This window comes from Gigantopelta aegis, chromosome 9, assembly GCF_016097555.1.
Source record: "Gigantopelta aegis isolate Gae_Host chromosome 9, Gae_host_genome, whole genome shotgun sequence".
In the NCBI taxonomy this organism is placed as follows: domain Eukaryota; kingdom Metazoa; phylum Mollusca; class Gastropoda; order Neomphalida; family Peltospiridae; genus Gigantopelta; species Gigantopelta aegis.
The window spans coordinates 77428618-77444008 of NC_054707.1; the positions used below are offsets into that span (position 1 = coordinate 77428618).

The 15391-nt window shown below is 35.9% G+C and overlaps 2 protein-coding genes across 3 annotated transcripts in view; one reads left to right on the plus strand and one right to left on the minus strand.

The window, feature by feature from the left end:
* LOC121380505 (sodium-dependent glucose transporter 1-like) lies at positions 1–13779 on the minus strand. 2 transcript variants are annotated; one of them, XM_041509338.1, is made up of 4 exons: positions 13674–13779; positions 11570–11780; positions 7674–7959; positions 1–6699 (listed from the first exon to the last, which is right to left on the minus strand). In XM_041509338.1, exons 2-4 carry the CDS (start codon positions 11729–11731, stop codon positions 4709–4711), a joined length of 2439 nt encoding a protein of 812 aa, XP_041365272.1. In that variant the 5' UTR covers positions 11732–11780; positions 13674–13779; the 3' UTR covers positions 1–4708. The 2 variants fall into 2 exon arrangements, with proteins under 2 accessions (XP_041365272.1, XP_041365273.1); XM_041509339.1 differs by having other exon boundaries at positions 13706–13769.
* A 193-nt stretch (positions 13780–13972) lies between these two features.
* LOC121381878 (2-hydroxyacyl-CoA lyase 2-like) overlaps positions 13973–15391 on the plus strand; it is a 32831-nt gene continuing 31412 nt past the window's right edge. Inside the window, exon 1 of the mRNA XM_041511267.1 lies at positions 13973–14118. Coding sequence (XP_041367201.1) covers positions 13978–14118 — 141 coding nt within the window. The 5' untranslated portion in view covers positions 13973–13977. The remainder of the gene's footprint in view (positions 14119–15391) is intronic.

The window sequence follows — 15391 nt, forward strand, 5'->3', positions numbered from 1 at the left end:
ACTGGTTGGAACAAGAAATAGCCCAATAGGCCCACCGACTGGGTTCGATCCCAAACCAACCGTGCATCAAGTGAGCGCTATGAATATAAAAATGCATTGTTTACTGTATATATGTACTCTAACAAGGCAGATACTGTGTAAGCATGCCGCAAAATGAAACCATATAAGCTTGCCATAATTGTGCACAGGAAATCCTAGCTTTACACTTCAACATGTTAAAATGATCTGGGATTTAAAAAAAAAAAAAACTTTTAAGTTATGCTGTCAATGCTGCAGAAAAGTAACATGATATCTCACATTCCAACTCTGTTAATGCAAGAACAACGAATCAGATTGTACATGATATTCATGTACATGTAACACTCAAGTTAAACTTACGACAGGCGGACGGATTCAGTCAACCAAATAACAAAGATACTCTTAATTTACATGATTATTACATATATACATTTATACTCGGACATTTTCCAATTTTTCATATCTTTGAAATACAAATTTATGAACAGAAAACAAACGAAAATAATATGTACCCAAGAAACAAGGAACAGTAAATGTTGTCATATAAAATAATGCAATCATATATATTTGTATCTGTACATAGCTTATATTTAAAGAAAGTCCCAAATTACAAACATGAATATAAAATTTATAGAAGCAATGTCAATATCACAGAAATCACAAATAATACTGAACGATATGTGAATTTTACCATCCACAAAGTCTTGTCTTCTAGCAACTCTGACCAGAACAATACCGAGTTATTTTTAGGAGAAAGGGGAAATTGCTCGAATGAATGAAGCTAGTTAAAATATTTGCCAAAATGTTTAAACTATTCAGCAGGTAAGAGTTGTACATGGCAGTTACCTCATGTGTCTGATTAAACAGGAAAGCAAACAAATATTTATCAACACCTCAGTTCATTTTAAACATATGGTTGGATTGGGAAAAACCTAACAACAGAATGGGTGTAACAAGGAGATTTGATCATCCTACCAAAAGCACCTCAGGCAAGTGTTCTACCGACCAAGCTAAATCCTGCCAGTTTGGCCAGATGAATTAATACCCGGTGCATAATTATATCATAATGATACATGTTCTGTGGTATACATACACATGTATGTATCGTATATTAAATCAACATTCACAGAAATAGTTTAAAGTTTGATCGTAACGTTTAAAAAAAAAAAAAAAAAGGGTCCCAGTAAATAAAATTTGTTCCATTTCATATATTTAAACCAATATAAAACATATGAGGTCATGTTTTTCAATAAAAAATAATAATAGTGTCCTGATTACTTTGAAAAAATCTGGATCTACTCTCTATGTACATGCATAACATCTTTTTAAAGTACTTAATTTTTCAAATTAAAATTGTCAATACATTCAGATATTGAAGAAAAATAATTTTAAATCGGTTTATGAAGATCTGGTTAAAAAAAAAAAATTCATTGGACGGATATGTACTGAGCACCTTTAAAAATGCAATTTGAATAAAATTTCAAATAATGGCTCGGGACATTATTTTAAAATCTTAGGGTTCACGTGATTTTTACCTAGGTATCTGCGTAACTCAAACTTGCATTGAACTTACCCGCTACAGTTTTAAGTATTTACTGCTGATATTTCAAGTTTAAGCAAATAAAAATATTTCATTAAATAACAGTTTCTTTGATATTTAGTAGTGATTTTCAGAACAAACAATGGTTTGCTATGTAATAAGTCAGGAAAAAACATCAATAAAAGAACTTATCCCAGAAACTATTACTATTAGTACTACCTTAGGGAACAGACATGTAGTATATACTGCATTTCAGCCATTTGTTGCATGAGATTTGATGACATTCTAACCATATATTTCAATATTTAATTTTTTTTTTAATTTATAAAATTATGTTAAATATAGTTCAGCAGAAAAATAATCAAATACACGTTTTTGTTAGAGACTGGGAAATCCCAAACCCTAGAGAATTAACAGTTTGTCTGAAACTTGGTATGTTGGCATCTTGTGTTGCATCTCTCTGGAACAAATGTTTGGGTCTTTAACAGCAACTTGTGTTTAGATTTTCTTGTAGCAGTTTTTACTCAACAGAACAGATCATCACAACAGATAGTAAACCATAAGAAAGCAAGCACTTATTATGCTGTAATCTCATCACACAGACTACTGAAACTAATCTCAGTAAACAGGACCAAAACTATGTACATACAGTGGGTGGAGGAGGCAAGGTTTCACTTCCTTGGCCATATCTACACTAGAAATAAAAACAAAAACCTTTAGAAAACAAAAGCATTCTCGGAGTGGTGCTAAAGCAATACATGACCCCTCTTGGGCCCCCAATTGTTAACCTTCTACATTCAAGAGCCATAACTGTCAAACATGGATAAATTCCATCTTTCAGAGTTAGGGCCTTTGAATACATTTCGCATGAAAGTCAAACTTGATCTGGTCATACTAAAATGGGAAAATGCCCACAAAAGTCAAACTTGTTCTTTAACTATACATGATAAAACTATATACAGTGAAACCCTTCTAAACCGGACACCCTTGGTACCAAGTAAAATGTCTGGTTTTAAGAGGTATCCAGTTTAGAGAGGTTAAGTTTTGTACTGATTTTAAAAACCTGAAAAATGTCCAGTTTTGGGGAAATTCCGGTTTACAGAGGGTCTGGTTTTGAGAGGTTTCACTGTACAAACTTTCAACTCAATATTATGCGGGAAAAAAAATGTCAAGAAAACAATACTGTAGGATAAATGAACAGAGTAAACAAGAAAAAAAACTACACATTTTTTAATATAATGGTTACCGAACATGTATACATACCGTATTATGTAAATGTTTGTACCCTGTGTAACATATTTGATATATAGAATTAAACATTGTTATCTCAATCTCTGGAGTCCACGATTATGATATCTCAAAGTTGAGACATTGTCCTATGACATAATTGTCATCAACAACAATTGTTTATCTTGAGCTTATTTTGCTTCAGTTCCTTCGTCAAGATAACTGTTTTTTACTGTACCGTATATAACATTTTCATATATGTATCACATATTTCAATACAAATAGACACATAAGTATATTCTACAAATTTTAAAATGTATTAAACAAATTGTTGTCAACAAACATGTATCTATAATAATAATGTCATGAATATTATCTCACAAGGTTACATAATGTCAGTAGTAACACACACAGCTACAAGCATGTGTACTAATGAAATATGTATACAGCGTTCGAAATAAGCACTTGTCTGTTTGTCCTGACAAGTGAAAATCTATTCGGACAAGTGAAATGTACCTTGGTGGTTGTCCTGTGGACAAGTGGAAATGTTCAAAGCACAATTTCTGTTGACATTAAAATGTGTTTATTGTACCATCTTTAAATTATATATAAATTCAATACATGTATATATTTATACATTCAGCCATGCACTGAACAAAAACCTAGGCTTGCAGGGTTGAAAATTAACATAAAAACCATGGTCGCCAGCAGGGCCAGTTGAAGAAAAATCTTACTGGCCCTTCTCGAATTCAACTAGCCCTCCAAGTATGACACAGAAATTTAACTGAACAGCCAAACTCAAAACTAGAATGTTTTTTGATGAATAATAACCATGTGCTCACCATATATAGTCTGTTTGCAACAAAAGAAACCGATGAATTGGTGTTTAACTTCATAATGAATAAAGTTGAAATTCATATAAAACATGTTATTAATATTTAAACCATTACCAACTCCAATAAAAAAAAATTGAAAAACAAATAAAGTATAGATAAAAAGGTTACTTTACAAAATACCATTAAATTATACATATTAAATCCAATTTTTATACGGGGTGAAGGCAAAATGCTAGAACAGCCAAGGTATGCTGCTTGACTTGCATTGTTTCTTAAGTAAAAGATAATGCAGTACAAAGAGACTAAAGGTAGAACTGTGCATGTTTTAGTAAACCAGTCTGGGAGTGGCAGTCTTCTGTGGCGATGCAAGAGTGATGTAATAAACTTTGTGGTGATGCAAGAGGGGCGACTTCACCAGTAAATGATTTTCTCAAGAGTGGCTTTTCTCCTATACTATGCTATAGTTAAGGCACTTGATAGAGATCTATGGAATCGTCCACTATTTTGCCAAATGCCCATTCGACTGCTTTGTGCAGAGATACAGCCCTGGTCATGTATTATGGTTTTGTCATTCAGACATACCATGGATGTTCCATCAATTGCCATAAAACCTGTATCAGAAAGAAAAAAAGTTAACCTAAGCAGTTTGATGGTAATTTGTAAATAAGTTTTGTTTTAATGTACACTGAATCTTTACCCCCAATAAAATGTTGTTTTAAGATGGCATCGGTTTAAAACGTAATAAATTAATATGTTTTTATATGAATGATACCTTAATTCATTATTTTGGCGCTGTAAAAATATAGAACATGTTCTATGTCTTCTGCTGCCAGATCTGTAATGTTTTGTCCCATTTAATTCAGTTTTAGTGTTTCGTTTTTAACTGGTACCATACTCGCCAGACCCTAAAATCGATGGTTGCCCAATGTATTACCTTTGTAAAATTCTTCGTCACCTGTAGCCAATAAAGATAACCTGCTAATTTTCAACCCTGGGCTTGAAAAATCATGAAATAGAGTCGTTATTCTTTGCATGTATAACATCTAGTTAGATTCTTTGTATGTAACATTCCTTGTGAAACCTACACCTAGTCGTCAATGTCGATCAGTAGATCATATTCTGGCTCATTAACCACCGATTTTACACTTGTCGCCGGTCTTTTCCGGGCCTGTTCCACGTAATCCGAGGTCCCATAGCTGGCTGCCAACGAGTCCATGGGTATGTTGTCATCATCGTCATCAAGCCTAAGAAATCCATTTTTTGTCTCCGAAGCCGATTTTGTCTTCTTGTGTGAGGCAATACACTGCATTATTACATAGAGAACAACACAGAACAGTCCAACTGCTACCATCATATACATGAGGAACATCTTGTCTTTATTTTCATACAGGTATCCCGTTAAAACAGGAATGGCCATCTCACCTAGAGCCGACCCCACTACGAACACAGCAGTAGCTTTCCCAGTTAACGGAAAATAATGATCAGCCCACGATATTCCTGTTGGAAAAATGGACGACATTCCAAAACCAATCGTCACAGTTCCCACCCACAGAAAAATATCATTGATTTGTATTCCAAAGCTAAGAATGAATGCACCAATGACGACAAGAAATGTATTTGAGATAAGCATGCAGGGTGGTTTGAAGCATTTGGCAATGAATATGCTTATTCCTCGCCCCGCGGCTAACGAGCCCCAAAAGAGAGCAGTAGCGGTGGCACCTTGAGCCTTTGACCAGTGCAGATACTCCACGACAAACGTAGAAAGCAGACCTCCAAAGGTGACCTCCATCCCCACGTACGCAAAGAAGAACAGAAACAGCAGGAGAAGCATGACCATACGGAATGACGTGCTTTCTTCGCTGTACCGATGATTCTCCTTCCCCGCTCGTCTCTGTGATGGAGACTGGCGTCGGTCCTTGCAGTAAAGGACGAGGAACATAAAGGCGTTGATGATCAGGAGGACTCCAATGATGGCATAGGCAAACTGAATTCTCGACATATGTGCCACAGCATTCAGAGTCTTGTTCACAAAATCGCCAAATGTCTCCGGCTTTTTGGGTTGTTCGGTTGTGGTAATGGTTAATGTCTGGTTAACGGTGGACTCATCAACAGTGCTTGGTGGCGACTTGTGATCAACAGATGTTGTTGACGACAGGATGTTATTTCCACTGGTTAATGGTAACTTCTGGGTTGTGGGTGGTGGCTTCTGGGTTGTGGATGGTGGCTTCTGGGTAGTGGGTGGTGGCTTCTGGGTTGTGGGTGGTGGCTTCTGGGTTGTGGATGACGGCTTCTGGGTAGTGGATGACGGCTTCTGGGTAGTGGATGACGGCATCTGGGTAGTGGATGACGGCATCTGTGCAGTTAAAGTTGTTTCTGCAGAACTACTCACTGTGGGTGTTGATGTTGGGACCATTATCAAGGCAGACATTGCATTCTCATCAGATGTTTTATTTCTGGCAAAACTCACATTAACAGTTCCAACAGGAATGGCTGTAACATTGTGCAATTTTTCATCATCTGAATTATCTTCAGTGTTTTTATCTCCTAAAACCTTTTTCTTAGAAGCATCTTTGATTGCATCTTGAGCATTTTTTCCATCAGAATAAGCTATAGACAAATGCTTTCCTTCAATAATCCCTGGCTTGGTGGGTCTAGTTGGTTTGGTTGTGGAAGCCAAAGTTGTTGAGGAGGTGTAATTGCTGTCGGTAACTTTTAACGCTGATACTGTATAATTTACTGTAGCAGGAGTGGTAGGCATACTTCTATCAGTTTTTCCTGTGACATCATTCGCATCTCGACGGTTAATCAGATGGGCGTAATGATCGTTGGAATTAAAAAGTGCAAAGTTTGGAATATTAGGAGCATGTGAAGTAAGTCCCAGTGGTATGGTGAGTAATGAATTGTTGCTATGTCCTAGCTGGGGCGAGTGGTTTAGGAATCCTGGTTGTTCAATATGATTCAGGAACGGACGAGCCAAAAGCGGAGCTATGAATGCCCCAATCCCAAATGCGAAGTGCAAGCCTTGCATGTATGGAGCACTTTTGTGTTTCCATATCTGGATGCAAAAAACATTGCCGCCTGTAGGAGAAAGAAAAAGAAAGATAAGCTGAATCAATGCCAGAAATTAATTAAACAGGTCTGTATTAAGCAGTCACCTTAGAAGGGAACATCATAACCTGGAGCCCAGGTCAAATGACAGGCGAGTGTGTAGGAAATTGTGCATGGGGTGTCTAAGACCATGGCAAGTGAAGTTTTAGGGAGGGTCGGGTCATGCTCCCCCTAAAAGAAACTGAAAAGGAAAATTCACTTTGAGTAGGGTGGGATCGACCCAAGTTTAAAAAATAAATGTCTCAAGTCAAAATTTTCATTTCGAAATTGAATGTGACGTTTTCTAACTTCTGAATATTTCAAAATCTGCATGTTTACAATGAAGTACTTATCTAAAATGTAACTGGTCTAATACAGTGTCACGACCACCCAACTCTGTCTCTCTTTTTGGCTGGTTTTGGCATGTATAATAAAGCTACCAAACTACATGTATTAAAGACTTTGGACACTCTTATTAAAACACTGTAGACCCCTCCCCACACACTGAATTAAATTTTACTTGAACGACGTTGTATATACAGTACTATTACAAATGTTAAGCTGCACTTTAATCTACATTTCTGTTTCTCCTGGGATTTACCCCCCGAGGCGTTCTGTGGGTCCGAACATAAATTACTTCCCAAATGAAAATTCTCAATTTCTGTACTACAAATGTCCAATATATATATATATATATATATATATATATATATATATATATATATATATATATATATATATATATATATATATATATATATTCAATTATGTCTGTTCTAACAAATTAATTTAACAATGGTGTACTGCATCATTCAGTGGCCTTAAAACATATCCTAGGTATGAATTACTTGCATTGATTTTCCCAATCCCATCAGACATGGAACTCTGGTGAAATATCCTGGATAAATCAGTGTTGTCATCATGCAGTAAAGGCAAGACATGCTATGCCATTGTGTATTATTTACCTGTGTCGAGAATTCCCATGGACACGCCTTGAAACGATATCATCACCGCCAGCACAACCAGGACAGTGCACCAAGGGGCCACAACTGTTGCTATTGCTGACATTATCAGGGTGTAGAACATGAGGATTTGCTGATCGAAGTGGTCAAACAAGAATCCACCGACGATGGAGCCGAGAAGATAACCAACCGACCGAGCCATGAAAATCATGGACATATGTTCCGTGTCGGTGTGGACTCTCTCACCAAGATCCAATAGTGTTGGTCCCGGGATGGCAATACAGAGGCCCTGAATATACAGAAAAAATCACGCATTTTGTTACAATTTAACACAGAAATGGCAAGGTGCCTGTATTTGTCAGATGGCTAAATTAACTAATTTGCATAAATACTCAGAGGTAATCAGAAGTCAGCAGACTGGCCCCGGTGGTGTAGTGATTAAGCTATCGGACATAAGAGCAAGTTTTAACGACTCAATGGGTAGGTGTAAGACCACTATAACCTCTTCTCTCTCACTAACAACTAACCCTGGACAGACAGCCCAGATAGCTGATATGTGTGCCCAGGACAGTGTGCTTGAACCTTAATTGGATATAAGTACAAAAATAAGTTGAAATAAATAAAATGAATGAAGAAGTCAGCAGACCGGCCTTTCGGTGGTGTAGTGATTAAGTCATCGGACATAAGATTGTAATGACTCAATTACACTACATCGACTTCTCTCACTAACCACTACTCCACTGTCTCGGACAGACAGCCCAGACAGCTGGGGGGTGTACTCAGGACAGCATGGTTTAACCTACCCTGGTAATTGGATATAAGCATAAAAATAACTATAAAGAAAGTCAGCAGCTGGGGAGGAGTTAATTTACTTTTCCGACTGCATATCTTCAGTGAAATTGGCTGAAACAAAATTCATTGACGATTATAGAATAATGATAGCAATGTCCCAGTATTTAGAAAGGAAAGGAATGTTAAGGGGCTGTTCAACCATTATGTGATACAAAATATGACAATTTTTGCAACACCATTTCATTTAGAGCATATTACATAATTACAATATTTTCCTTCTATTAATTTAAAATAATTAAATTTCTTTATATTGTTAATAAACTTCAACCACATCACATTATGAAAACACAGAGATGTGCAGTTTAAAGAATATTACTTGGTAAAATCTTTTACAAGCAATCCATGAAAGGAAAGTTACTACGTACAGGCAAATTTTATAAATCTCATAAAAACCTTGACCGTGACTTTACATTGGAATGCAGGCTGTGACCATAACTTGACCCACCAGGATACCAGGTGATAAAATCTGGTACCCCTCAGTCAAAATTACTGAATTACTTATTTTTATTAATCAGCTGTGTTAAAAAATCCTACCACTAATAAAAATACTATTTTTATTTCACTAAATCATATTGCGCAATCACCATCTATGGGTCAGACAGGGGTACCAGTTAACACTGTTACAGTGACTTATGGCAGCAGAGCAAGCACATGAAAGGTGGAATTTCAGACACTGATGAATTAAGTGTCTTGTTGATTGCGGAGTAACTGAACATGCAAAACAAATCTAGTAGCCTGGCAGACTACTACATTTGGTAGCCCGAGCAAGAAATGGTATCCAAAACAATCCAGGCTACCACTAAGGTTGAGCACTGGTATGAATGAATGAACGAATGAATGAACGAATGAATGAATGCTTAGTGACATCCCAGCACAAGTAATACATTGACCATTAGGTGTCAAACAAGGGTAATTTTAACTTGGCAAATAGTTCATATAATGATTTTAATTTTGTTAGATAATAGCAGTGGGTTTCTGCAATTTTTAAAGCTTAATAGATAATTTAGTAAAATTTTCTGCACACCAGTACTAGCCCTAGTTCCTAGCACAAATTCAATTTAATTAATTAAATGTAAGTCATTTAGTCTAGAGAATACTAGAACAAATTTGCTGTCACCACAAGATTACTCAGGTTATGATATCAGTTAGCTGAAAAGGATTCTAAATATGACGATTAGCTAAAATATTTACAAATAACAATGTTTATGTATTTAGATATTTTTAGCTATGTAGCTACATTTATTATGCTGTGTAAAATGACTAAGTCAGTGCAGGGTTCATACACTTCAAACATTTTCATTTTCCAGGACTTTTACATTTTTCCAGGAGTCTGAATACATTACCTGGAAAGGGTTTTTTAACGACACCCCAGCAAACTGTTTATTCAGTGGTTGTTATGTCTCAAACATAAGCTACACCTAATCTCAGGGTTCATACACTTAAAACATTTTAATTTTCCAGGACTTTTAAGCACCATTTTGGTTCATTTTCCAGAACCTTTTTTCATTTTTCCAGGAGTCTGAATACATTACCCAAAAAGGAATGTTTTTAACGACACGCTTTGTTGATATGCCTTGACATATGAATACCGTTTTGCTGTGTATTGAGTCGTCTAAGACTTCAATGGAGATCAAAAGAATATGTGTCAACTACAAGTTCTCAACTTTTGCATGAGTCTCGCTGCACAGAAGCATAGTATTTGTTTTGTTGGAAGGTGCTGGTTACAGCTATCTATATTATTTATTTTTGACAGTAGTTTCGAACTCACAAACATCAGAAACAAGACTGCTGACAGTTACATAATTTATTCAACCAATCACAAGTTGTGTTCATTTATGTCCATGCCTTCTTACTGTGTATATATTTTTAACCTCTTATAATTACTGTTGCATGAAGGATATAGTTTGGAGCCAGACGTCAAACGCAATTATTTATAAATATATTTTCCAAATAATTATTATTAAATGAAAAAAAATATATATATATATACTCTTCAAAAGAAGAAACGCAAAACCACATTGTCGTAACATTTGGAGAATTGATTTAATTATTGAATGGTGAGTCCGATAATTACCAAATGTTGCAGGATTGTTCACAATTCACTCTAGTCCATTGTGAGTAAGTGATAGGACACACCACCAAGGTCAAGGTCATCTGGAGTCAATACCGGGTGTGGCCTCCGCGTGTGTTGACAACTGCCTGGCATCACCTGCCCATTGAAGCAACCAGAGTACGGATGACGTCCCGGGGGATGGTGGCCCACTCGGCCTGCAAGGCTGCTGCCAGCTCGGGCAGGGTCTGGGGCTGTCGTTGTTGCTGTCGGAGGCGTCGGTCCAACTCGTCCCATAGATGCTCAATTGGGTTCAAATCCGGTGATATCGATGGCCAAGGAAGGACATTAATGTTGTTGTTCTGTAGGAAAGCCGTTGTTTCTCTGCGGTTCACTGAGACGTGGCATGTCCTGGATTGTCAACTGTCGGCCAGATACAGAGGCCAGGCAAGCGAACACCCTGCACTTTTATACTGTCGGTGTTCATGTTGCACGTGCAGACTATGCACGTGCAGTGGTGACATGGTTTGCACGTGGCTGCGTTTTTGCGAATATTCACATTTTGGAACTTTATTGTACAGTAGCTGCGTTTTATCGAATGTAACCGTGGGAATGTGTTTGGGACATGCAATGACCGTATATTCACAAAGCATGAACCGGTAGGAAACATAAAATCGGAGTTATAACCCATTTGTACCCTTTTGCGTTTCTTTTTTTGAAGAGTATATATATATAATAATAAAATTCCAGGACTTTCCAGGGGGTTAATTAATTTTTTCAGAAGTTTTAAGCATTTTCCAGGATGAAAATAAAATCTAAGCACGTTCCAGGGTTTTCAAGGATGCGTGCAAACCCTGCAGTGGCTTTATAAATGTAAAAGTAAAAGAAAAACATCCTACTATGAATGAATGAACGATGCATGATGAATGTGTGTGGGTGAATGAATGAATAAGACAACTGGGTGTAAGACACCTACATGTAAAGCATAAAAACCTACCAAAGCGAAAAACGCTATTGAAAGTACAATGGTCTTGGTGAACTTGCTGCACCAGTCAGACTTTTGGCCTCCTGAGAATTCAATATCAGGCTCAGTGGGATCACTGTTAAGAAGCGTCTGCTTGTCAAACAGTGTATCTTCATCTTCCATTTCTCGCAACATTTTCAGAGTGTGCTAGCCTTTAGTGCTATATGACTTTAAATAAATAGATCTGAAAATGGAAATGATGATTAAAAATAATATAACATACAAATGCACTTTTCTAATTGTCGTATTTTGTTATTACTTACAATAATAAAATTTAAGCAAAACAATTGAATATTTTCATGAAATAAAAATGGGATAGTATTAAGTAACTAATATTGTAATAATTGTTAACTAATAAAAGTAATAATTAGTATGTTCTGGCATTACTAAAATTATTTTTGCCAACAACTTAACACTGTCACTCATAAAAATAAACAAATGTACTGACAAGGTGTTAAAATGACCTGTGACACAAAACAAGTCAGTGTCTTGACATCTGTTGTATGATTTGTTTTTTGACATTGGATTACATGTAGGTCTAAAATATTACATCAACTTTAACTTTTCATTATTGTTAATAACTCAGCAAGTTTAGTTGGCTTTTGGCAACAAAAAAGCAGCATTTCGCCAACTACCGGTACATTAAAGCTTTAAATGTTTATCATCATACCACATGTATACAAGTCTGGGGTTTTGGGGATGGGTTTTTTTCATACAGCGTATGACAAATTCATGGAATAGTGGGCCCAGCTTCTGAACTTCAAAATGGAGAATAACACATTTTTGTCTGACATACTTTAGCTAATGGTGAGCAATGGTATAAAAATGTATGTTGTTGATCAATCTACTTAAAATTATTAAATATAATAAAAAAAACTTTCAACATTACAGCTTTTAAACAAAATATATACTGGGGTACCACGATATCGCGGTACTCAACTATTTGAAAGAAATGTACTAATATATATGAAGGTAAATATACTTGTTTTGCAATTTTTGCTATATCTGCATCATGTCCATGCCATTGTGTTGACAAATAAATCCAGTTCTAACATTAAAACAGTTGATGGAAGTACACTGTTCAAGGAAGGTTACCACGATATCGCGACAAATCGCAAATGTTACATATATAACTTACAATACGGTGGACTGCACGGGTCAAAAATGGCTCTCAACTTAAAATGTTCCGTTTTTCAATTGTAGTAACATATTTACATTTTCCAATGGAAAAGTCAGTAATAATAATTATTTTTATTCTGCAAGACAATGTGGGCATTTTTTAAATTGTTCATCATATTAGTAAGATTCAACAGTTATATAATCAATATTTATTGAGTGAAACCAAGAATAGAACATATTAAAAGTTATGTTTTGTTTAAATTGCCAATAAATATAGGCATGACCCTTAAATGTTTCCATACATTTTTAGGGGTTGCGCGTTCTAAATATAGTAACACTGTGACAGTCTATAGCCTCGTTTTGATTGTCAACAACCAGACGACAGTCTGATAGCTGTCAGAGCCGAATTGTATGCGTGTATTTTAAGTACTGGAGCTATTTATAAGCATAGGGGAGTCAATAAAATCACACTCTCTGTTATTTTATGACCAAACAGTAAAACTATGAATACTTTCTCAAAATTTTGACATTTCTTCAAATTTGTTAATGGGCAATACAATGTGTCATCACATTTTTAATAATAAAAGTGCCACCAGGGGGCGTTGCGCGTGCTAAACTGCAAAAATGTAAATGCCATGATATTGTGGAACCCGCGATATTGTGAGAAAGGACTGAAGGAGTATAATTACCGTATCACTTTTATCCGAAATTCTATTTAATCTCCAAATTAAAATCAAAAGCCGTTCAATTGATCAATGTTTTTATCATCTGCAGAAATAATGAAAAATTTGTAAAGACAAGTTAGCTGAATTACGAATTGGATACCGTTACTCACTGACACTACTGTTACGGGCGACTACTGGTTAGGCCTTCATTTTAAATATAATCAAACACTACCCCTTATCTATATAAAACACATTTTAAAAAACCAAAACTGTAAATTCAAAATCTTAGATACATGAAGAACAAAGTGTGAATCTGAAAACAAACACGTTGGCAAGTTCTGACAAGCAGCTATCAAATTTCTCTCTACGAGTCGGTCACTACTTTTTTTTTGATGTTCTGACACTTCTCGGAAGTTGAGTACAGAAGTAAAATATTATGCGGGATTGGTAAACAATATTTAAAAATATAATAGGCCTACGTGTATATTGTATAATTATGTTGTATGAATATGAAATAAAATACTGTTAGAATGTAATATATAAATAAATAATGTATTATTTTTTTATTGACGAAGGGTCAAGGTCACAAAAATAAGCATGGAGTCTCTTGAGAAATATATTTCAGAGTTGCAAAGAAATTGGTTGTCATTTGCCATTCCATTTGGTGTGTCAGCAACCGCGGTTGGGACTATATTTTTCCTAAAGCGATTGGGAATTTTTTATCAACTTTTTCATAAGGTTGTTATCTGATTTCAGCAGTGTATAATATATTTTATGTGAACTTTGAACCTACAAAATGTTTTACTATTAGTATTACTATTAGTATTTAGGCTACATCATTGTACATGGCTACGACTGTCACTATATAATAATAGTCCTCCTACCAAATTGTTTTTTTGTAAATAATTTTAGTTTGGTTTGGTGTAGGAAAAAAGTAAAAGTGTTGCAGAAATAAATAAATAATTTTTACTATTTTTGTGTGCAATTTAGAAAACAATCGGCTTAAAAATAAATAACTTGTAGTAAATTACATAGCTGATAGCATTGATTCTTGAAAAAAGTAAAGAAATTATTCAGATCTGGTTTTATTTGTAGCTAACAAAATGAATGAATGAGCGTTTAACGACATATTTGTAGCTAACAAGTCTCAGACTATATATATAATGAACAACAAAAGAAACACGAATATTAATTCATTTAATATTTAATCAAGGTTTCTTTATTTTTTAATTAATATTATTGTTTAAATCCTATTAGTTTTTGTGTAGACCTGTTAAAGTGAACATTTCACATACATTTTGACTGTCTATTTCAATGACCTAATTTTGGTATAGTCAGTATTCTGTATGACATCCATTTGCGCTGATGATAGCCCTGCATCTGCGGTTCATGGATTGGACCAGACGGTTTACTATTTCTCGGGGGATCTCCATGCGTCACATATCACCTGCTGCAAATCTGCTTGGGTTGCTGGTCGGGGGCGCATTTGTTTGAGATTGGGGCTAAGAGATGGCCATGACATGGTGATGATGTTGTGCTGCTGTAGAAAGTTCTGTGTAATCCTAGCAGTGTGTGGACTGGCATTATCTTGTAAAATATAGTTTCCATGACAACGAAAAAATAGAAGAATTTCTGGTCTGAGCACTTGATAAATATAGCGTTGTGCCGTTACTCTATTTCCATTACCTGGGCCAACAGTTTGGAAGATTATGGGTCCCACACACTGACTGAAGCCAATTCCACCCCATATCATGACACTCCGTGCACCCCATGAGTTCCACTCAATGACACATCTTTCAGCATAACTTTCACCAACTCTGTGCCACACTCGCCTACATCCGTCCTGGTTATCAATGCAAAATCGGCTTTCATCTGAGAAGAGAATTGTATGCCAATGTCTATGATGCCAAGTCACATAATTTTGGGCCCATTGGAGTCGAGCTAGGCAGTGTTGTTGTGTCAGAACGGGGCCTCTTGCTGAACGCCTGTTTCAAAGGTTTCTTCCTGCAAG